Source organism: Lissotriton helveticus, chromosome 12 (assembly GCF_964261635.1).
Source record: "Lissotriton helveticus chromosome 12, aLisHel1.1, whole genome shotgun sequence".
In the NCBI taxonomy this organism is placed as follows: domain Eukaryota; kingdom Metazoa; phylum Chordata; class Amphibia; order Caudata; family Salamandridae; genus Lissotriton; species Lissotriton helveticus.
In genome coordinates, this window is record NC_136073.1 from 870,761,818 (window position 1) to 870,786,039 (window position 24,222).

Here is a 24,222-nt window from a genome sequence, read left to right on the forward strand (position 1 = left end):
CTGGGCTACAAAAAAAAGAAAAGACTACGAATCCAGACCCAACCACAAGACCGCGGAATAATGCACAGCATAGTGAATCCAGAAAGATTCACGCTGCAAAACCAAGGCTACAACACACCGAACGCCCCTCTCCCTTCATCGAAAGGACCGGGCAGGGAAGGGTCGTCCTTTCCATCATTTCGTCACCTTAGGACAGGCGGCAACTGACACACTACTGAGGTCTAAGGAAAGATCTTTCAGAAGTGTGTCCCACCTGTGAGGTCACACCAGGCCACCCCTGTCCTCTCCAACTCCCTTGAGTGCAGGGCTGTAGGGGTCAGCATCCTACCACCAGGGTGAACGAGAAGTCTGCGCCCAAAGTGGTCTCGACAATAAGGTGGGGCCTGAACCCGGCACAGAGGTTTCATGGTCCCTACAGTAGTTGATATTGGAACTTAAAGAGATTTAATATCACACAAACATAGTGTGACACAGCACGGCTCAAACGACAGTATGGCAACTGTTTACAGTGCTCCACGGAGTCTCAATTCTCCAGATGTTAAAGATACTGTTATGTAGAAGAAAATCCGACCCTAAACTACAAACAACTAAGTGTCTAGAACATCGCTTCTTTTGAGGTCACTTGGGTTTTCAAACCCTCCGTGACAGCGTTTGGTGGGTGCCACTCCTGCTCTGCGGATAATAAGGGTCCAAGAGACACTAGACTAGATGTACCGACACCACTCAATGGACGCAACCCCTGTGACATCATCACTACCTGCGCCCCACTGTGGCATCATCACCGCAGGTGCCCTACTGTGACAGCACCACAGGCGCAATACTGTGACAGCACAGGCACCCTACTGTGACATCACTGCAAGTGCCCTTCTGCGACGCTGTTACCTGGATAAGGCCTGGTGTGGTAGCATTCACTACATGGTTCTTAGTGTCACATTATACATCCTTTGAGCCCTAACAGGGCTGTAGCTTGGTCAGCGAGAATGGAGGGGGCAGGGTGGTGGGCGGCTTCAGATTTTCCAGTAATCACTCTGGCATATAATGTTAAAATGCATTATAATACAAGCAGGGCACTTGAAAGGGGCCTACAGGGAAGTGAAGAGGAAGAGAGGAATGCGGATTGGTAAGAGGACAAACTGAGAGAAAAGACAATATTTTGAAAAAGAACCAACATTTTTGAGAAACAGCGTGAGTGTTTGTATGTGATTATGTAAAAATTCCTGGTGAAATCCGACAAGTGAATCACCATCCCTGACTGAAAGTCCCTGTACGTAACTATTCATCAAAAAATGCATTTATTAAGGGGGTGTACCCCCCTAAACACCCCCTCCTCCCCCCTGAAGTTACGCCCCTGAGCACTAAAGGTAAAACTCACCCCCGGACGATGCCGTTCTCCAAATAGTTGACTTGAATGAACTTCCCGAAGCGGCTGGAGTTGTTGTTGTGAGCTGTTTTCGCGTTCCCAAATGCCTGATGGAATTGAGATAAAAAAAATAACATGTTAAATAGGTGCTCAGTGTGTCCAGGCGCCAGACACAGGCATCCCGGGTCCCCCAGAGCAACACGAGGCCTGGAGTCCAGAGCTGCTGAGCGCCTCTGTGCCCACCCCATGGTTCACTCATCACAAAGGGTCCCAGACACGTCAATGCTGACGTCACAAGCCCAGCTCGGACTTCCGCTCTTAAAGTGTCTGCTTCCGGAAACTCTTGAACTCTGAACTGTAACCATGGTCAGTGATTCAGGGGCGGGGGGTGGGGCACTCCTGAACCCTTATTATGGTTGTGTTTTAGAACCTACGTGGGGCAATACCCTGCCACGTCACTGCTTCACCTGCAAGAGACGGCTGGACACAATTCCTATTCACGCCCCACCTTCCCAGTAACTTTAGGATTCTACAGTATCATTTTCACTGGAAAACCATTATATTACGTCACAAGTGTTTCGTATTGGCCCTTTACCAAATTCAGTATGAACCTTTTAATTTCTATATATAGTGCCTAAACTAAAAAACCCAACATAAGTATTAACAAATATACTAGTGTAACACTATAAAGAGCAAAATCAAACTTATTTAATGCAGCGACACTTTATGTCTGAGATGGACCGAAGAGTAAGGCAAATTTTCTAACGTTAGCTCCTTCTGGGCACGCAACAATGTACCATATACACTGGAGGGCACTGGAAATCAAAGTTTTCAAACTTTTTGTTTATAGCACCCCCATTTGTTCCCCAAAAAGCGTTGAAAATACTTTTGAATCGTTCTGCGTTTCATCCGTGTCCCACAACTCAATGTTCGAAACCAGTTCCTCCCCAATTCCCACTGCCTCAGCCTACTTTCCATTTCGGGAGCATCCTATCAACACAGGCGGTGCTCTGCGGCCGCAGAGGGATTGCGTCAACATGAAAATTACAGTTCACCGATTATATTCATATGGCATCGCCATGGCTTCCTCTGACATGGGTACTGAGCAACGGGACTACCCGCATGTGAAAGCGCCATTTTTAAAGTCGCCTTCTCCCATCAGTTCACCTTCAGTGGGCTGCTGGTCTACCGCCCCCCCGGCAATGACTCGGTATTTAGATCCGCCTTGGCCGATATGGTCAGTCCTATAGCATTGGGCTGTGCCAATTTTAATATTCTGGGTGACCTTAACATCCATTTTGATAATGGGTCATCCACTACCGTTAGCTCCCTGTTGGCTGACTTGGAAGCTCTCCAACTTATTCAGCTTGTCACCCGTCCAACCCATGTTGGAGGCCATATCCTTGACCCCTTCTTTTCCACACTCGAGGGGTTAAGGGTGTCAGATCCAAGGAGGATAGGGTGGACTGATCATCTACTTGTAGAGGCACTTTGCCCGGTCCATGACAAGCCGTTTATATCCAGGGAAAGGCTAACTCTTAAAAGGCCGTGGTATAAACTTACGCTGGAGGAGTTCTACGGTATATTAGAGCGGAAACCTCTAAACAATCTCACCAACGTGGAACAAGGCTACCAACAGTTTTGCCTGTGGATAACTGACGCCTTGGACTCTCCGATACCTTTACGATGGGCGAAAGGCCGAACAAAAGTACCTAGCCCCTGGTATAACGAGTCTTTGGCAGAATTGAAAAGATCCTGCCGTAAGACAGAGAGGGAATGGAGACGTTCATATGACCCGGCCCAGAAAATCCGGTATTTCACTGAGTTAAAGTTTTATCACAGAGCTATATGCAGAGCTAGAGCTGCATTTTATGCCCAGGAATTTGCCACCAGTACCAACCGCTCAAAACTGATTTTTAAGGTACTGAAGGACCTAATGAAAAATAGATCCTCAGCAGAGGCGATTTGCACAGATTCACACTGTGATAAACTGGCCTCTTTTTTTGTGGAGAAAGTGGAAAAAATATATCACGGGTTCGACACACTCCACCAGGATCGAGAAGCCACTGTCTCTGATACATTGGATCATGAGCCTCTGGCTATCTTACCTGAACTGTCGGTTGAGGCTTTTGACAGACTCAGCCTCAAGGTCAAATCAGGTTCCCCGGCGGACCCGCTGAAGCCTGCCTTCATTAATACACTTTCCCCGCTGTGTCGTAATCCCATACTGGATCTCATTAATATGTCCCTGTCTTCTGGAACTGTACCCGCGGCCTGGAAGCAGGCAGTGGTTACCCCCATATTAAAAAAAGCAAATTCTGACCCCCGACTGCCAGAAAATTACCGACCTATCTCCCTGTTGCCGTGGATTGCCAAGGTAACAGAAGCGCATGTCAACTCGGTTCTGTCCGAGCATCTGGCTTGCAACCAGATCTTGGACCCCAGCCAGAATGGATTTAGGTCAGGACACAGTACCGAGACGGCACTACTTTACATCTTGGAACATCTTCGCCAGGTACTTGACATGGGTCATACCGCAGCGCTTATATTATTAGATTTAAGCGCTGCTTTCGATACTGTGTCCCACCAAATACTTATCCAGCGCTTACAGGAGGCGGGAGTGACGGATGTCGCTCTCCAATGGTTCCGGTCCTTTCTGGCTGATCGTACTTTTAAAGTGGCTATACCACCCGGCCAATCCACTACTTACCCCCTGAAGACGGGGGTTCCTCAGGGATCTTCACTGAGCCCGACTATATTTAATCTCTATGTGAAACCGTTGGCTGGTGTCATCAAACAGTGGGGCCTTACTATGGCCTCATATGCGGACGACACACAGCTAGCGGTGACACTTAGCGGAGACCCCGAGGTAGCAGCTTCGAGATTCCGTGCGGGTCTCTTGGCAGTAGCAAGCTGGCTTCGCACCAACTGCCTCCAGTTGAATGCCACCAAAACGGAGGTATTGGTTCTTGGGAAGCACGCTGAGCTATGGGGTAATCAGTGGTGGCCGTCAGAGCTTGGTGTCACACCTATTCCAGTGGCTGGAGTGAGAAATCTAGGAGTCTGGGTAGACTCTGCGCTTTCCTTCAAGGACCACACCATGAAGGTGGCTGCCACATGTTATGGAATACTGCGTGGTATTAGGCCAGTCTTGAAGTACTTTGATCCCCCTACCAGACAGCTCGTAGTTCAGGCCTCAATACTATCTAGGCTGGACTACGGTAGCTCACTGTTGCTAGGGGTGAATCAAGCGGAGGCCTCTAGGCTCCAAAGAGTACAAAATGCCGCGGCACGAGCCATTGTGGGCCTTCCCAGACACTGTTCGGTGTCGGGTACCATCATGGCCTTGCATTGGCTCCCGGTCAGACAGCGAATCAAGTTCAAGGCGCTGTGTCTGGCCTTCAAAATTTTGAAAACTTTTTCGCCACCGGCACTTGTTACTCTGCTTACACCCTATGTGCCATCGAGATCTTTAAGATCGGAGGGTCTCCATTTGGCTGTCTGCCCACGCTTCAGGTTGAGCAGGATGGGTGGCCGTTCTTTTAGGGTTCTAGCGGCTGGCCTATGGAACTCGCTACCAGCTCACATTCGTGCTCTTGAGGATATGTTCGCCTTCAGGCAGGCCATTAAAACTTTCCTCTTTCCAGTTTCTGGCTAATCTTTTTAGTGTGTTATGTTATAGCATCTGTCAAAGCGCCAGGACGCCCCTTTGCTGGGGCAGCTGTGCGCTCTAGAAATTTTAATAACATAACATAACATAACATAACGTCACCATATTCAGAGGCAGGGCAAGCCACACTGCCCAATGCCCAGGGCTAGCCACACAGCCCAATGCCAAGGGCTAGCCACACTGCCCAGGGCTAGCCACACTGCCCAATGCCATGGGCTAGCCACACAGCCCAATGCCATGGGCTAGCCACACTGCCCAGGGCTAGCCACACTGCCCAATGCCAAGGGCTAGCCACACTGCCCAGGGCTAGCCACACTGCCCAATGCCAAGGGCTAGCCACACTGCCCAATGCCATGGGCTAGCCACACTGCCCAATGCCAAGGGCTAGCGACACTGCCCAATGCCAAGGGCTACCCACACTGCCCAATGCCATGGGCTAGCCACACTGCCCAGGGCTAGCCACACTGCCCAATGCCAAGGGCTAGCCACACTGCCCAATGCCATGGGCTAGCCACACTGCCCAATGCCAAGGGCTAGCGACACTGCCCAATGCCATGGGCTACCCACACTGCCCAATGCCATGGGCTAGCCACACTGCCCAGGGCTAGCCACACTGCCCAATGCCAAAGGCTAGCCACACTGCCCAATGCCATGGGCTAACCACACTGCCCAATGCCCAGGGCTAGCCACACTGCCCAGGGCTAGCCACACTGCCCAATGCCAAGGGCTAGCCACACTGCCCAATGCCAAGGGCTAGCCACACTGCCCAATGCCAAGGGCTAGCCACACTGCCCAATGCCAAGGGCTAGCCACACTGCCAAATGCCAAGGGCTAGCCACACTGCCAAATGCCAAGGGCTAGCCACACTGCCCAATGCCATGGGCTAGCCACACTGCCCAATGCCTAGGGCTAGCCACACTGCCCAATGCCTAGGGCTAGCCACACTGCCCAATGCCTAGGGCTAGCCACACTGCCCAATGCCTAGGGCTAGCCACACTGCCCAATGCCTAGGGCTAGCCACACTGCCCAATGCCAAGGGCTAGCCACACTGCCCAATGCTAAGGGCTAGCCACACTGCCCAGGGCTAGCCACACTGCCAATGCGAAGGGCTAGCCACACTGCCCAATGCTAAGGGCTAGCCACACTGCCCAATGCTAAGGGCTAGCCACACTGCCCAATGCTAAGGGCTAGCCACACTGCCCAATGCTAAGGGCTAGCCACACTGCCTAGGGCTAGCCACACTACCCAATGCCATGGGCTAGCCACACTGCCCAATGCCAAGGGCTAGCCACACTGCCCAATGCCTAGGGCTAGCCACACTGCCCAATGCCTAGGGCTAGCCACACTGCCCAATGCTAGCCACACTGCCCAATGCTAAGGGCTAGCCACACTGCCTAGGGCTAGCCACACTGCCCAATGCCATGGGCTAGCCACACTGCCCAATGCTAAGGGCTAGCCACACTGCCCAATGCCATGGGCTAGCCACACTGCCCAATGCCTAGGGCTAGCCACACTGCCCAATGCCTAGGGCTAGCCACACTGCCCAATGCCTAGGGCTAGCCACACTGCCCAATGCCATGGGCTAGCCACACTGCCCAATGCCATGGGCTAGCCACACTGCCCAATGCCATGGGCTAGCCACACTGCCCAATGCCATGGGCTAGCCACACTGCCCAATGCCTAGGGCTAGCCACACTGCCCAATGCTAGCCACACTGCCCAATGCTAAGGGCTAGCCACACTGCCTAGGGCTAGCCACACTGCCCAATGCCTAGGGCTAGCCACACTGCCCAATGCCATGGGCTAGCCACACTGCCCAATGCCTAGGGCTAGCCACACTGCCAATGCCTAGGGCTAGCCACACTGCCAATGCCTAGGGCTAGCCACACTGCCAATGCCTAGGGCTAGCCACACTGCCCAATGCCTAGGGCTAGCCACACTGCCAATGCCTAGGGCTAGCCACACTGCCCAATGCCTAGGGCTAGCCACACTGCCAATGCCTAGGGCTAGCCACACTGCCAATGCCTAGGGCTAGCCACACTGCCCAATGCCTAGGGCTAGCCACACTGCCAATGCCTAGGGCTAGCCACACTGCCCAATGCCTAGGGCTAGCCACACTGCCCAATGCCTAGGGCTAGCCACACTGCCAATGCCTAGGGCTAGCCACACTGCCCAATGCCTAGGGCTAGCCACACTGCCAATGCCTAGGGCTAGCCACACTGCCAATGCCTAGGGCTAGCCACACTGCCAATGCCTAGGGCTAGCCACACTGCCCAATGCCTAGGGCTAGCCACACTGCCCAATGCCTAGGGCTAGCCACACTGCCCAATGCCTAGGGCTAGCCACACTGCCCAATGCTAGCCACACTGCCCAATGCCTAGGGCTAGCCACACTGCCCAATGCCTAGGGCTAGCCACACTGCCCAATGCCTAGGGCTAGCCACACTGCCCAATGCCTAGGGCTAGCCACACTGCCCAATGCCTAGGGCTAGCCACACTGCCCAATGCCCCTAAATGACCCACAGGAGTACTACTCCAACAAATTCACCAACCTGACGGGGACGTATCGCTTTTCCTGTGATCGTTCCATGGTGGGCCGCACTACATAATATTCAGTGTACTGATGGAGAGTTGTACAGCGGGCCTTCCATTCACACTACTCTGGAGACTACGCAGCTACAACAAACGTACACAGTCCGGGATGTCTGGGCTTGGAGGAAGGTGAAGGTGGAGGGTCAGGGTGGGTAGGCGGCCTGGCTTGGGGTCAGAGTAAGCTTGGGGTACGGTTTGCAGTTAACGTTATGGTGAGGGATAATGTTTAGGACCAGGGCACAAGTCCTAAAAAAATAAGTGGGGGGACGCTTCAAGTTAGGTGGTGTCCCCGGAAGTGACGTGTTGTGACGTCACGAAATTTGCCGGTCTCCGTCTGAAATGCGTGAATACATACAATAAACACGTAGAGGTATAATACTGCAATAAGTGGCAGTCACTCAAAACACAAGAACACACCCGTTCTTCGGATTACAGGGTTCTTACAGACTCGGGCGTAGGCACTACGGGCATATGTCGGTGTCCCTGAAAGTGACATGCTCGGCGTGTTGACAGCGCAGCTCTTGAAGCCTTGGCGCCTCTGCGCCTCGGCTGTGCTCTGAGAAAGGCTGGCAAGGGGAGGGCGCGAGGTGGAAGGGGAGATTAGTCTGAGGCTTGGGTGCATTTGAAAGGCTATAATTCACGTGCAGGTGCAGTCTCGGGTACCGCTCCATCATTTGGGCAGGGGGGACGGCGTCCACCCGGTAAAAGCCCGGTAAAATAAGTGGGGGGACGCCGTCCACCCGCGTGGTACCCCGACTCGAGCCCTGTTTAGGACAATTGTTTTGGGTCAATTTTAATGGAAGCATCCTTATAAGGTTCAAGCTTAGGCGCAAGGTCATGGATAGGGCTAGGATTGATGGAGTTCAGGTTTGTGATAAGGAACTAGGGTTAAGGTAAGGCAAGGCTTGAGGTTAGTAATATTAGGGTTAGATTGAAGGTGGGCGCACATGGATAGATTGGGTAAAGGGACCGTTATTCTAGCGGGATGTCACTGCTGTGGTGCTCAGTGCAGTAACGTACAACCTGAGCTACACCTAGCGCCTAGACACTGCATGGTGGAGCCAATCAACACCTTTCCTTCCGGGGGGAGGGGTGGGAACCTCCTAACATCATCAAAGCCTGCCCCAAGATCATCAGAGGCATCAGGCGTGGGGGAAAAGATGCCTAACAACACTGGCATAAGACATTGTCTGAAGCCCGCCCTGTCCGTTCCATGTACGTGCATACAAAATGCACACAAAAAATGAAAAATAAGAAGCAAAGTATACAATGGCTGGCGCTGTAGCATATTATTTTGTTTCACATAGTTCTTACATTTTTAGATATTAAATATGCAAAATAAAACCAACAAATCTCGGAAAAGCAGATGTAACACACACCAAATAAGTGAAATCAGGGCTGTAATTACACCAGATTTCTATGACGCCCTCATTTTTAAGAACATGAAGAAAAAAATAATCCAACTACCTCAAAAGTTTTGAGATAGTTGTAATGTGTTGGTGTCAGGGTAGCACCGACATTCAAGCATTTTTTAAATATCAACTCGTTTTCTTCAGCGTGCGGCCATACAATCGATAGGCCGAACGCGCTTTGCTGCCCCAGTACAACCCAGCTAACAGCTTTTTAAACTCAGCCCCAGGGACCCTGTGCTCCTGGCCCTGCTGACAGTCATGTCTGACACAGCTTCCATGTATATACCAGGTTTGGGAATCTCCGCGCCGTTTCACTGGTCTCATACGTCTGGTATGCGAGGCTAAGAAGCAGCCAGGGTCTGACTCATTCGCAGGGTGGTGGCATATGCATTTGTTTGGAAGAATTTCATATTTAGCCCACTTCTAGCTTTTAGTGTTTAAACCACTGACTATTAACGGAATATCTTAAGACGCGGGAGTCAAATGTTCCTGTTATGGACGAAGAACCCGCATTTTTTAAAAGGAGTGGGTCTCAAACATTTTCATGCCAGTATCTACTACTCTGTTCGTGCATCTTTCCCCTGGAAAGTTAGCTGTGGTGAGGGTCTGCCAATTATTTTCTAAGTGAATTTATTATTTGGTGGACACTGCTATTGATGTTTTCTCTCTGGTTTAAATACCCGCTGCATAGCCATAACTTCTAAAAATGCGTTTTCAAACTGAGGCGACGGCAGTTATCCACAGCCTTTTTGCAGACGTGTGTCACTTTATGAATGTTGTGTAAATTGCGTATGGCTGTAGACCCTTCTAAGGTCGAGCCTATGTGACTGTGCATGTGCTATCTGTTGTGATATTGTGGGCTAAGCAACAACACACGGGGGCTTGAAGCTTGCCTAATGTTTACCACGGTGTGCCTTTCCTGTCGCTCGGTTGTTTGTGTCTTTTTTATGTCCTAGCTTGTCAATCTTGTGGTTGTTTCTCCCAGGGCACACACAGACTCTTTGCCATTTCTTGAATGGCTGGCTTCTATCTTTCACTGTTTCTTTTTCAATCACTACTTTTTTCTTTCGTGTTAAGCACCCTGCACGTGTCCTTCTTTCCCCTTGCACAACGGGTAGCTGTCTGTTCCTCTGGTGCTCCTCCCTGCCCCCCTGGATTGGTGGTTGTTGTACAGCATGGCTAGAAACCATTGGCAAAGCCAAAAATGCACCAAAGGCTTGACCGATTGGCTTTGCCAATGCTTGTGTTTTTTTCTATAACAATGAACAAGTAATTTGGTCAATGACCACAAGAGGGCAGTAAAATCTAGGGTGTCACATGTTTCAGGGCCACCTGTCACTGCAGCAGGTTTCCTTCCCCACCACCAAGTCACGAAGGTATGAAAGAAGTAGCCGAATGGATGAAACAGAGCCGCTTAAAACTCAACTCAGACAAGACGGAGGTACTCATCCTAGGATCCTCCCCCTCAGCTTGGGACGACTCCTGGTGGCCTTCCGCTTTGGGATCTGCGCCCACACCCACACCCACAGACCATGCACGTAACCTTGGCTTCATTCTAGACTCCTCCCTCTCAATGTCCAAACAAGTCAACGCCGTATCGTCCTCCTGCTTCAACGTCCTTCGCATTCTCAAAAAGATCTTCCGCTGGATCCCCCTCGAAACAAGAAAGACTGTCACCCATGCACTGGTCATGAGTCGACTGGACTATGGCAACACACTCTACGCCGGAATTACAACAAAATTGCAGAAAATACTCCAGCGCATCCAAAACGCATCAGCGAGACTCATATTAGACATCCCGCGCCAAGAGCACATCACCGGTCACTTAAAAAACCTCCACTGGCTTCCCGTCAACAAGAGAATTACTTTCCGCCTTCTTACCCACGCACACAAGGCCCTTTATAATCTAGGACCCGAATGCCTCAACACCCGACTGTCCTTCTACTATCCCACCCGCCAACTAAGATCATCCAATCAAGCCCTCGCCGCAGTCCCGCGCATCCGAAAAACCACCATGGGTGGCAGATCCTTCTCCTTCCTGGCTGCCAAGACCTGGAACTCACTCCCCACCCACCTCCGCCTTACTCAGAATCACATCTCCTTCAGAAAAGAACTGAAAACATGGCTGTTCGATAAAAAGTAAACCCCCTCCCTCCAGCGCCTTGAGACCCTCTGGGTGAGTAGTGCGCTTTATAAATACATGAACTTGAACTTGAACTTGAACCAACCACATTCCCTTCTCATACCTGCATCCCCACAAAAATACACTAGATATTATTGGAGAAGCAGATTGGTGGTCCCGGCTAAAGTGCTACTTTATGAATAGCTCTTCCACAGAAGAGGGAAGGACAAGAGCTCATAACTACAGGAGCAAAAAAAATACAAGACAGCTACTTTCTTTCCCAGAAGAACTTATGAGTGAATGTGAATGACCAACATCCCCAATAGAAAGGCATCAGAAGCATATGGTGCGATGAACGCTGCCAATAAGATTCGCGCACATGTATTACTCTGGTTTACGAAGAGCTGACTTGTACAGATAGCCTCTTCGAAGCACCCTGTTAGAAGCAGTGAGGCATTGCTTGTTTCACAGTTGTCCCAGCATTCCCGGGATGTTGTGGATCAGAGTCAAAGGATTCGGAGACTTTGTTGTGTGTACTAAACCCCCAGTCTTGGTGAAAGTCTAACTGCACTCTTATGGAGGGGAGGGCCTCTTTCTATTTCGAAAGAAGGCAGTCCGGATGTTTCATGGTAGGATATAAATGTCTCAGTGAAGAGGCTTATAGTCAAAAAAAAAAATTTATTTTTCGCTTTATATAGTGAGGAATTTACCCAGCAAGGTTTCAGTGCGCCAAACATTGGTGGGTAAGAAAACATCAGGCAGAAGTCAACTATGTGTTGACTGAAGACATAGCAATAAAAGCAAATATATCATAACACAGTGCACATTATAGGACCACAGGATTTCGTTACAGTGATACAAAGGTTGAGTATGGCAAAAGTAAAGTAGAACTAGGGTCTAGCCTGGATTATCAAGTACCAACATCCAGAAATAATTAGGTTATCTGAATAAAGCAGTGATATATATGAGCTAAAGAGGACTGAGTGTTAAATAATCAAGAGATACGCATCCTGGATACAATGCATCGATGAGGTAAACAATTTAAAGTGTGATGATCAAGTGTATTCTGAAATTCAAAATTGACTCTCATACAATGAATTACAAACACTACACATGAAGTGGAATGAGCCATCAAAAATACAAAAGTATGAAGCGAGAGAGAAATCCTTCTGGGTGAACCCAAAGCGTACACAATGTATATATTAAAGAGCTGGTAACAAAAGGGATACACAGACCGCAGTACTGTCAAGCCAGACCTGAAAAGAAGAAAAGTACTAGTAGAAATCAAAGAGGGCGGGATCTTTTGGGGACTATGCTCCAGAGCTTATTTCAATTCGACCAAAATAGCTGTTCTACTTTTTATTAAAGGCAGACATTTCTTGATGGTTCATGCCGAATTGAGTTTCCTCAGGCAGAAAGGTAAGGAGAGTGTGTCTGGTATTGTGACAGGAGAGGAAGACAGAAAAGGAAGACATAAGATTTCTTCACAGGGTTACTGCTATCTGGAGGGAAAGAAAAGTAAATAAGAGAAAATTATTAACCAGCTAATTTATGGGCTGCTTGAACGCTAATATTGGCTTTAACCTGATGGCATTGTTTGAAGATTCATGATGACAGTTATTTCTGTGAGAAGTACGCTCAAGGGTGTTCCAGTTCTGAAGTACATCCTTTTAGTGGAAACATATTACAAAAGCTTTTTAACAATTTAACACAGAACCCTTTAGCACATTTTGTTGCAGCTTATTTTATGCTCTTTGCAGCCTTTTACTATCTGTAATACATTAATACATTTTATGAAGCTGCAGCAGCCTGTTTTCTACTAGTGTTAATCTTTCTACTGATTTAAATATTCAAAGTGGTTTTTGCTGGGACATTATATATAATATACACACACACACACACATATATACATACATACATACATAGTGATTGATATATATATATATATATATATATATGGCACAACACTTGTGGCTCACAAGAGAAGCACACGAGAAACGTGCAAGGTCACCAGCCTTTATTAAAAGATACAAACAAGTTCAGGAGCTGGTATATTGATGGCAGCCATAAGTTCAGCCTGACGCGTTTCGAAATAAAGATTTCTTCCTCAGAGGCTCCCAAAAGGTATGTGCTTGAAGCTCCTCCTCTCCAGCATTTGTCAAAATATCCCGCCCCTGGATGGGGTCTTCGTCATGTATTTGCCGCGTGGAAGGATTCACCTACCGCAAGTGCGGGTAAACGTTGCAGAATGAAGACTCTGCGCAGCAGCTGGGGCCCAAGCTGGGTCTTAACCCCTTCGCTGCGGGGGTTATTCCCCCGCAGCGCTGAGGGGGAGGGGGGCGCGCACAGCGCCCGCACGCTCATGACGAGCTGAGCTAGTCATGAGGCACGGCACTCCTGTGCTCATGACGAGCTCAGCTCGTCACAGGTGCATTACCTGCCGTGGAACGCTCGCACAGCAGGGGAATTATCCCCGCATACGAGCGTTCCATGGCTCATGACATGAGCACCGGGGCTCATGACGAGCTCAGCTCGTCATGAGCATGGAAGAGGTTAACTCGGGCAGTAATCGTGCGTTGCATTGATGCAACATTAAAAAACTCCAACTCCCAGAATGCCAAATATATGACGAAGACCCCATCCAGGGGCGGGATATTTTGACTAATGCTGGGGAGGAGAAGCTTCAGGCACATACCTTTTGGGCGCCTCTGAGGAAGAAATCTTTATTTTGAAACGCGTCAGGCTGAACTTAAGGCTGCCTTCAATACACCAGCTCCTGAACTTGTTTGTATCTTTTAATGAAGGCTGGTGACCTTGCACGTTTCTCGTGTGCTTCTCGTGTGAGCCACCAGTGTTTTGCTATCTATATCTATATCTATATCTATATCTATATCTATCTCTATCTCTATCTCTATCTCTATATATATATATATATATATATATATATATATATATATATATATATATATATATATATAAATCACTATCTCCCACCTTGCCAACCGGCAACCTAGATTCAAATCAGTGTCCCTCCGGTTACACACAGACTTGTGCAGTGATCTCCTTAAACAACTAAGCTGTCCTACCAGAAAAAACGAATTTCCCTCAGATCAGTTTGACTCTGAACAAGCCTTTATTCTGAGAGTGCCATGGACAAAACCAAAAGTTGGTGCCCCTTCAAGACTTTTCTTTGGACCCAAGTCCTAGGGAGAATGTGGCCTGCAGCTCCAGCGCCCCGGGCGTAGGCCCAGCTCGCACATGCTTAAGGTCTGTTCTCGTGTAATTTACATTTACTTTTCATTTAAGGTTAGGAGAAAGGCCAAGAAAATAGTTGAAGCATATTTTGGTCATTTTAGGCATGTCTCTGATTCTCCCCCCCCACCTCCATCGTATTCTTGACCACAGTTCCCATACTTTTATATGCACTTCGACCCAGTGCTTAATTTGTGGCAATGGTGTCCGGTGCGTGGCTCCGGGACTTTGTCAATGTGGACACCTAGGGCTGTCTGCCACATGGTGGCAGTGTAGGATTGAGTCATGGGCGCAAAAACAATTGTTTAATCATTTAAAATACATTATAAACGAATAATAACTTATATACAAGCTAGTTTTATAGCTTTGGGGCCTGGAAGAGTCTAAATGGTCACACTCATAGGAGTTCTGTTGGTACTGTTGTTGACAGCACTAGGAGGGGCAATGGGCAGTGCCAGCTGCGGTAGCATCCCGACAAGGGCCCTGGCACTTATTGTTTTACAAATTAAGCACTGCTTCGACCGCTGAGTCATAAAGAGCCAAGAAGGCGGCTTGTAATGTCTATAAAGACCAGAGAAAAGAACAGGTGGTTTGGTCCTGGAATTATTAAGCGATAATTCGACAGTTTCAAGCAAATTCGCGGATAACTCTCAAGCTTGAGGCAAGCACAGGCCCAGGGCCACAGGCGACAGTACAGGGAAGCCAGGGACTTGTGACACTGCAGGCCCTTTCACTGGCCATCAGCTGCAAAGCGCCATGACGCACAGGCCCCAGGAGCCGGAAATGAGGCAGCGGTCAGAGGTCAGACGTGCTCAGAGCCCCATCACCCATGGACTCCCTGCTTTCTCTAACGGGCTGAACTAAAATAGAAATATTTCAAGCATTACTCAGGGTGCCAGACAGCCTTCCTGCCACAGCCCTTTCATTCGCCACCGGCCGGGAGGCCTCGCCCCTGGAGCCCCCGGAGCCCTCGGTGCCCTCGCCAGCCCCTGGAGCCCTCGGTGCCATGAACATCAGCTTCTTGGAAGACCCGGGACATGGCACAGCCCAGGTCTCCGTGACCCCGGGGGAGTCTCGGCGCGGCCTCTCTCCAACAACGACGCGTTCATTTATTTCTGCTTCTATAAAACACCAAACAGGGTCTGTCGAGAATCACGGCGAGGTATAAAACACAGAGCGTAAAGCTCGCCAAAAAGGACGGATTTACAGCAGACTTTCAGAAGAAGAAAAATGTTCAACGGCTGCAAATCTTACGGAAAATGTTTGTAACTAAAAAAGATCAGAGAATTTAACAAAAATATTGAAACCGACAAACAACCCCATTACTCATTAAACAACTTGACACAAGTGTGAAAAAAAACATCTCTTACTTAAGTCAGCCTTCCAGGCTTCGGTGGTCCCTAAGAACATAGTTGTATTTCAACAAATACAAAGATAATTAATACATTTGATCACGGCTTTAGAACAAATTCAAGTGCTTTATTTTTTAGAATTGAGATAAAAATTACTTTTAGGACATAGGTTATTCATAAAACAGAATTATTGTGGTGTAATCCCAAGGTTTTTCTGTAGCTAGTAATTCATGTCAATGAAAGACATGTTCTGACCTAAAATCCCATTTGAGAGCGGCCAATAAAAACCCGCAGGAGCGCCTCCTATTGGCTGAGCCTAGTGAAGGCATTCCGCTTAATGTTTCACTGGAGCTAGGGCGGAGGAACTGGGGCAGATTCCAGAGTACATGTTTTATGGTATGGTAGGGCAACATTTATATAGCACTTACTACCCCTATGTGGGGCCACTACAGCACTTGCCCACATATGTAGCACTCTACCCCGTGTAGACGTGTGGCTAGAAGCGTGCTGCCTTTCCTTTCATCGTACATGGGAAGTGTTTCCATGTCATGCGTGACCACCGCCAAGGTGCGGTTATCGTGTTATAGGACGCTGCGCTTGGAAGAGTGGAAAGAGGCGTGCACTTTATTGGGTTTTTTGGGTAACCTGGCAGTTTTGAGCAGCTCTGTGGGTCCATATGTGGTATTTCTTATTTCCATAATGCCCTTAGCTGGTTTTTCACTTGGTTGTCCACTGCGAGGTACTTTGCTTAGATGTTAGTGGTCCTGAGCAGCCACAGGGGGGAGGGAGAGAGGGCGGGTAGATGTGCGGGGATGGACTTTGTTAATACATCCCATATACGACTCATCACGAGAGGCCAATAATCAGTCGTTAATATGTAGTTAGGTTGCACCTCAAGGGGTGGACTACCTTAAACTCCTCCTTTGGCCAGCATCTTGGCAGGTCACTACAGTTATTCCACGCTTGTTCAGTTGGGGACGGGCGGTCTATTGCTGTGGAATGGTCCCGTACTGGGCGATGGACGTGACGTGTAGCGGTTTTGTCTTATGTGACTATTAAGACTGCCAAGCACTATACAGGAATTATTATGCAGCCTGTATGAACTACGATTGACTGCCCGGCTACTGAATTTTTGTATATCAGCATGGCCCAGGGGGGAGGTTATAAATTGTATTGCATTGTAATTGCATTTATTTTACGCTTACAAACTTCGATGAGGCGTTTAAGCACTTTACGCTGGGCAGCACAGCTTTAATGAACTATGGATATTCAATTGACCATTTATCTTCTCACTTTACGCTCCGACTTACTTCACTGCATTCCCATGCAGGAAAGGCATGTCTTCAAACAATACAACCAATGAGCAGAAATCTAAAATGTGAAGGACTGCCTGTCTCAGATCTCAAAACCTTTGCACCAAAATAGGTCAATTTGTTGTTTACAATGCACTTATTGGAGGAGCTACGCTAGCAACCAAGATGGCCGCATAAGCTCCCGGCTCCGTCGACCTCCGTCGCTGGTGGATATATCCTGAACTTAATCCTGACCTCCCGCCAGACTCCCGTGTGTCCGAATCGTCACTGAGTCCAGGAACGCAATCCCGGAGTCTTTATCACCTTTTTTGACGAAGTTACGCCGTCTGTCATTTTCGGGCCTTCTCCAGACTGTAAGCCGGGGCCTCGAGTACTGACCCAGCCGGGTTTCAGTTGAACAACATCGGCCGCGGGTACCTGGCAGGGTCCGGTCTCATTGGAGTGACACAAATTCTCGATCCTGGTGGTTGTCTCGAGTCCCTGCGTATATCCGCTAGACAGCGACGAGACGTGGATGCCGTGGTGAGTGGGGGTCCGTTTCCTGGGACCTTGCTGCAGCCCTCGGGGTCCGCGGGGGGGCCCCCCGCTCTCGGCAGCGGTGTAAAGAACGCACAGCCTGACAGTCGCCAGTCGACTTCGCCCACCCCACTCCAGTTTGTTTCCCCGGAGTAGCCGACCTCCGGGGTTGATGACCTGCTTTGTCATTGATTAAGCAGAGATGGATCGGACGGCGTGTGGACCGACACTGGGGACCGTCATGGCCGCCATCGGGGCTCTTCACTGGCAAATGGAGGCTGCTCTCCACAACCTAACCGTACGCATCGAGACTGTTTGTTCGAGACCGGACCCTAGCCCAGAGTCAGGCCCGCACCATATGGTGACCCCCGCAAAGTTTGATTTTATCCGGGAGGAGAACCCCGAGCATCGTTCTAATCTGACGCCTATTATATCTGCGCAACTACAGCGGCCCGCGACTGGAGCCCCTGACCAGCCAGCAAACTCGGCAAAGTCATCGCCCTCACAGGACTTATTTCTTTCTTCGTTTCTGGGGACCTCCATCGATATTCATTGGATTGACTTTCGTGTCCCTGATAGACTTCGAGACTTGGCTCTTCTGACCCTTTCATGCTATATTGATCTTCTCCCCTTTCTACAACGTTCTGACTCCTTTGCTATTGTGCTGGTCCTATCGGAGAGGGTTTGTGTGATGGATCGTAGAGGCCAGGGTTGAACTTGACTGTTTTAATTCTGTACAGAGACTTCCTTTGACACTGCTGGGTGGTATCGGTGGGAGTGAGGGCCATATGGGATTCTGCTTTTTTGGCTTTGGTGTACTGACTGTGTTCGACAATGGGATTTGCTGCCTCTGTTATGTCTGGGGCTGGGCGGGATGGTATTTTCTCTCCTGGTGATTTCTCCATCAGTTTGCTTATAAGTCTGCTTTATCTCCCTTAGTACCATGGTGGGGAACATCTGTTCGCGGCGGGGGGGAGGGGAGTCCGGGAGCCCGCATTGGGTCGTAAGATATTCCTCCTCCGTCTTTTCCCTTCCTTGGGGTGTAGTTTAGGGGGCGACAGGCACACTGCTAGTGGGGTTAGGTCGTAGCCATCCGCAGGGGTGCAGGGTGGGGGGTTGTGTTTTTTTTTTTTTCCTTTCTTTTGTTCTATGACCTATCTTTTTCCTTTTCCCCTCTCCACAAGAGATGTGGCATATTCTCCTGAGCCTGTTATGCATATTCGGGTGTCGAGTGTCTAATTTTATATCCTGTATCCTTGGTGGGCAGATTCTGATAATGTTTGCTTATGATTATTTGTCTTGTATTGTTTTGACCCAGCTCCGGCTGGTCTTGATACTTTCCAGAGGCCTACAATTGTATTGTATTTCTTCATTTCATCTGCCCGTTCGCCACTGTAATATGTTATATCAATGATGCCCGAAATGTACATTTCTACTCTTGTGCTATAATTAATAAAAATATATATACAATGCACTTATTTTGTGATTGAAGTGGATTTCTGTCGATCAAAAAGAATTAACTTTCTTGTAACCCCCCATATTATCCTTTGGCACCTGACAGATTTCAATCCCTCCGACCACTCGCCTCTTTCGTTGAACTCCTCCAAATTCAAGCCTCTCCGGCTGTTTCACCAAAGAATATCTAACAAGTAAATATGTATTTTTGGTAACCTTACCAACCGGCACCTATCCCATCTACGTATAGATGTAACCACAAAGGTCTTGTTGTTGGCAATACGGTTAGGGCACCGAGTGTAAATAAACTTCACATTTCCACGTGAGTTTAACAATCTTGAGGTCCCATGAATTCCCAGAATCCTCCAGACAGCTCAGTGTTGCGGTTCAGGAACGGTCCGCTGAATGGAAGCTCCCAAGCGCTTCTGGGAAGGGACAAGTTTAGAAAACTAAGCCTTTGGCCATGAAATTCTCAGTAATAGTGAAAAGGAATGAGGTAGTATTTCTACAACACAGATATGCAATCTCTAAAGTCAGCGACTAGCAATGTACATTCCTCCTTCCTTTGTCCACTACAAAAAATACTGCTACCGGCACCAGATGAGTACAGCTGGCCAGACACAACCACTACAGCAGGTAAACTCCATGCAGCCGCCTAGGGTTCCACCGTAGCGAGGGTGGGGCAAATGGACACACATACATTAAATATAGCCCTATACTAGGGATGGCGAAAGGGTAAGTCAATAGAACTTCTTTTGCAGCCCAATCTCAACTGCCGACCTGTGAGACACACCATGGACCCACCCACCTGTCCTGTGGGACATACCATGGACCAATCCACCAGTCCTGTGTGATAACCCACGGACCACCTACCTGTCCTGTGGGATATACCATGGACCCTCCCACCTGTCCTGTGGGATATACCATAAAACCCCCCCACCAGTCCTGTGGGACACACCATGGACCCACCCACCTGTCCTGTGGTATATACTGTGGACCAATTCACCAGTCCTGTGTGAAATCCCCACGGACCACCTACCTGTCCTGTGGGATATACCATGGACCCTCCCATCTGTCCTGTGGGATATACCACAGCCCCACCAACCTGTCCTGTGGGATATATCACGGACCCACCCATCTGTCTTCTGGGACATACCACAGACCCACCCACCTGGCCTCAGGCTCGTCTTTGCTTTTACACTACAGTCTGGTAGACTTGCTTTTACTACAGTTGTCGCCTACACAACTTATTGTTCCATGTGCGGCTACAGCACACTAACCAACATGGCCAGTATGTTATTTGTAAGAATCTGGAGTTTTTCAGTGTCTCTTTAGTTGTAAAGTATGTATACTACAGACTCTGCAAAACAAGAAGCCTCAACATTTTCCGAACTACAGTGAAACATACATTCAACACACTTTCGTACGAGCAGCGTATCGGGCTGTTCTGGATGTGGGGGCAACAGTCGTTTGAGGCACGCTGGACCTCAGCACTATTTCAGGTAGGTTTCACACTCCCAGTATCCGATTCTTTCACAGCTTCATCCCACATCTGACACCATCGTGCACAGGAGATATTTGTAATTTTTTTCGAATCACATGCGTTTGTAATGTCAGACGGAGGACACAGGGTGCAACCGTTTGCAGTGCTGCTGCATTACTGACCACTGAGCCAGGCAATAATGCTAGATATCTGCCCTCATCCAATGTATGGGCTCGAGCTCAAGGTGAAGGTACAAATCAGCATCACTAAGGGCCCTGAAAGCAGTGAAGCTCATAACATATAAATGGGCCAGATCTGTCACCACCCACTCTCCGCGTACCTCTAAAAAGTCAGTTGTCCGCTGTGAGGGATGCTGCTGAGTCCAGGGGTCAGCAGGTGTGATGTACACTCTCAGCAGTGACTGACACTCCACATCAGAATGGAAGTGCTAGTTCTGACAACGCCACACAGGTGAGAGGCAGGGGGCTGAAGGGCAGGAAGTGACCAGCAATAGCTAATATTCGGTGGCCAGTTGATGCTAGAGGGTTGAGTAGAGAAAAGAATTCACATGCAGGTACTAACAGGTGGGTGTTACTGGCACCCCATGAACGTTTGCCAGGATGCTTGAAGATTGCAGACCCTGACACTACTCTGACATTAAGTTTCTAGAAGAAGGGAGTACGTACTTGCACACTCCTGCTGCCCTGTGGAGGCATACACAAAACCTCTTCTTCCATATGAAAGTATAAAAAGCCTGGCTACAAAAGGATGAATATATCCCGATTTATCAGTGCTAGAGAATCGGCGTCTTTAACCCTTATACAACGTCAGTCTCATGAACTAATGAATATTCTCAATGTGGATCGGCTCTGGTTCACGCCATAAAATGCGGTGTGGTGGACAGTATTTGAAAATCCGTTAAGAAATCAGAACAATGGTGGGCACTTAGAATCGCACCTCCCACTCGGTTCCGAAGGTAACGATCCGCTGCAGTCCTTCAGTACCGGCTGCTGATCAGTACTGCTCTAGGCAGAGACACATAGAAATCAACAATATGGAATGGTGCACTCAGTCTTTAAAGAGTCCATAATCCTGTATGTCTTGAAATTTGCTTTATTGGATTCTTTCCTTATATTCTATCAAAACAGCCAGGCAACAACCAACGCGTTTCGCTCAAAAAGATTTGAACTTCCTCAGGGCACGTCAAAGTAATGCGAGTTTGATTTCAACAATAATCTAGTCCAATGGTCCAATTGTCACAGAGATCGTAATCCAAAACGGAAAGTAATCTCAATTGTTGTATTGGGGGATTGTACCCCAATGTCGACACCCAAATCCATGTCAGTAACCCCAATACGGCATCTTGTTACACGAAAGGCTATAAGTATTAAAGATCCAACAAAATTGCTGACCTTGTACAATAAATTATCATGTAGCACACAGCAGAAACTGCCTGGTTTGTTGGCGCTGTATAATAGCTGTTAGTACTCAACTCAATGGTACTCAACGCTTTGACTTTGGAACAATGAGAAGCGGAGTTAGCCTTGTTGGGAGTCAGACTAAAACTGGAATAGTACAGAAGGATCGCTGCTGTGGGAGCTCACCCCACTGAGCTATCTTACTCACAGAAGATAAGAGTAATGAAAGTGACTTCAATAACAGGCTAAAACATGTCTGGGTGTGGACAGCAGGAACTGCTGGAAGCGAATGAGCAACACAACTGTCCCAAATAAACACGTCTCACGTCTAATCAAAGGCATGATGCATAAAGCATTTTGAAGCGCGGCAAAGCTTTGCAATTTACCAGACTATTGGTTTTGGATCCTAAAGGAGTGAGTCTCACACTAAATGAGTGACATTCTACAACTTGACCGTACCAGAACCTGTGACCATAAGACCCTAGAGGACTGCTAGAATCAAGCGTGACGGAAGATAGGTAGAACACATATCTAATGAAAAAAGTCAGCCCCCTGCATGCTGCTTCCAACTTACAGCAATCTAGGGGACGGGATGGTCTCACTGTTTTAGTCACAGTTTTAAGTCCAATTGTAAAGCAGTCAGTTTTACCTGCATTTTACGTTTCTACACTGGCTTCATCACTTTCTAATTTTGTACCGTCTTATTTGGCCAACAAATTCATCCATGTACTCAATCTGTGGAGACTTAAACAATCATACGTTGTGACCTCCACAGTCCCCAGAAAAAAGAGAAGACCCCTGTAAACCACCACAAAAAAAATAGAAAAGTTACATACACAAGGCATGCACTAGTAGTATAGTGCATGTTGACATCAGACTCAACCAGTGCCAATGAAAGCATAATGACTGGATTTATATGGGTCACATTCTATGTATAAAAAAGGCAGGGGTGGGGCGGATGGCGGCTTGGCAGCGGATGTGTGGATTATTAAAATGTGGAAGGACCAAGCAAGCCACACACTTCAAAGATATTGTCTAATTGCGTTCTTTGAGTGTGACGACACCGAAAGATTTCGGACGTGAGGCCGAGCCCTTGTTGTCAATCTGAGTCACTAAACAACAAGGTGCACTGGCCACAAAGACACTTCCAAGTCGGTAACTCGCCTGCCTTAATACCAGCAATCAGACTTATTCTTGGACGCGTCAGACAGTTATGCTGTTTGTACAAATAAGTTGTGAAAGAAGCAGACCTTCTCCACCGTATACACGACATCATGCTTCGCAGCTAACTCCACATATAACTGAGGTAAGTCCAAGTCTGTGGCATTTTAGGCAAGAACAAATATCCACGTTGACAGTACGTGTTACATTTTACATGATTTTTTTTTTTTTTTTTTAATGACCCAGGTTTTCTATCTCTGCCTGAATTTCTAGTAAGGAGAAAGTAATTTGAAAGCTCAAGGAGAGCGACTGGGCCAAGGATACGTAGCAACAGTGCTAGCGAGTGATGGTGTAGAAACACTTCAAGCATTAACAGAGTTTTTTTTCTTCATTTTAATACATCAGCCAAGTTGCAAACTGGTCTAAGCAAGGGTAGCATTGGGATGTTTGGGCTACACTGTACTTCAACTATAATTTACATGCCAATAGAAGGGCAGGAGTCGCATTTTCTCTTGCCTGAATTAGGGCCCACTGCAACCTTGGCATTGAAACAAATAAAACAAGCTAAGCCCCTGCTCGCAAGCACGTCGTCACCACGAAGCACGTGGGTGGAAGTTATTAAACAGCAGGTACACCTGCTTCCCAAGTCATGTGAGACCTCGTCCTCGCCCACGTTTTCCGATTCAGGCAGTCCTGAACTGTAATTCTGTGGGCATCTAATACAGTCAGAAGCCTCCAGTGTGTTTGTAGGTGGAAGCAAAAATCAAAGGAACATTGCCAAGTTGAGCAATTACACACATGCCAACAGACCAAAAAAGGGCTTTTTGGATGTTCGTGTGGGATAGTAAAATATAGCAAAAAAATGGCAAGAGGTTCAACAAGGTCGACAGGGAAAAATGAGAAATAAAAGTAGTACCTCAATCACAGCACAATCTACAGAACGACAGGTATCAAGCTGAAGTAATCAGTACTTGGTCCATGCTCCAGCCAAAAGTAGAGGAAGTGCAGCCAGCATGCGCTGGCCAATTAAAAAGCAGCAAATAAGAGTGAATTCAATAAATAGTAAGCAGTGGACGGGCTGCAAGCTGCTTGTATACAATATCTCTCGCAAGCCAAGT

At 48.1% G+C, this 24,222-nt stretch overlaps 1 protein-coding gene across 9 annotated transcripts in view; it reads right to left on the reverse strand.

The window, feature by feature from the left end:
• MYO9B (myosin IXB) overlaps positions 1-24,222 on the reverse strand; it is a 443,882-nt gene that overhangs the window by 250,092 nt on the left and 169,568 nt on the right. For all 9 annotated transcript variants that reach the window (XM_078671320.1, XM_078671318.1, XM_078671314.1 and 6 more), the window contains exon 3: positions 1,373-1,467. In XM_078671320.1, coding sequence (XP_078527446.1) covers positions 1,373-1,467 — 95 coding nt within the window. The remainder of the gene's footprint in view (positions 1-1,372; positions 1,468-24,222) is intronic.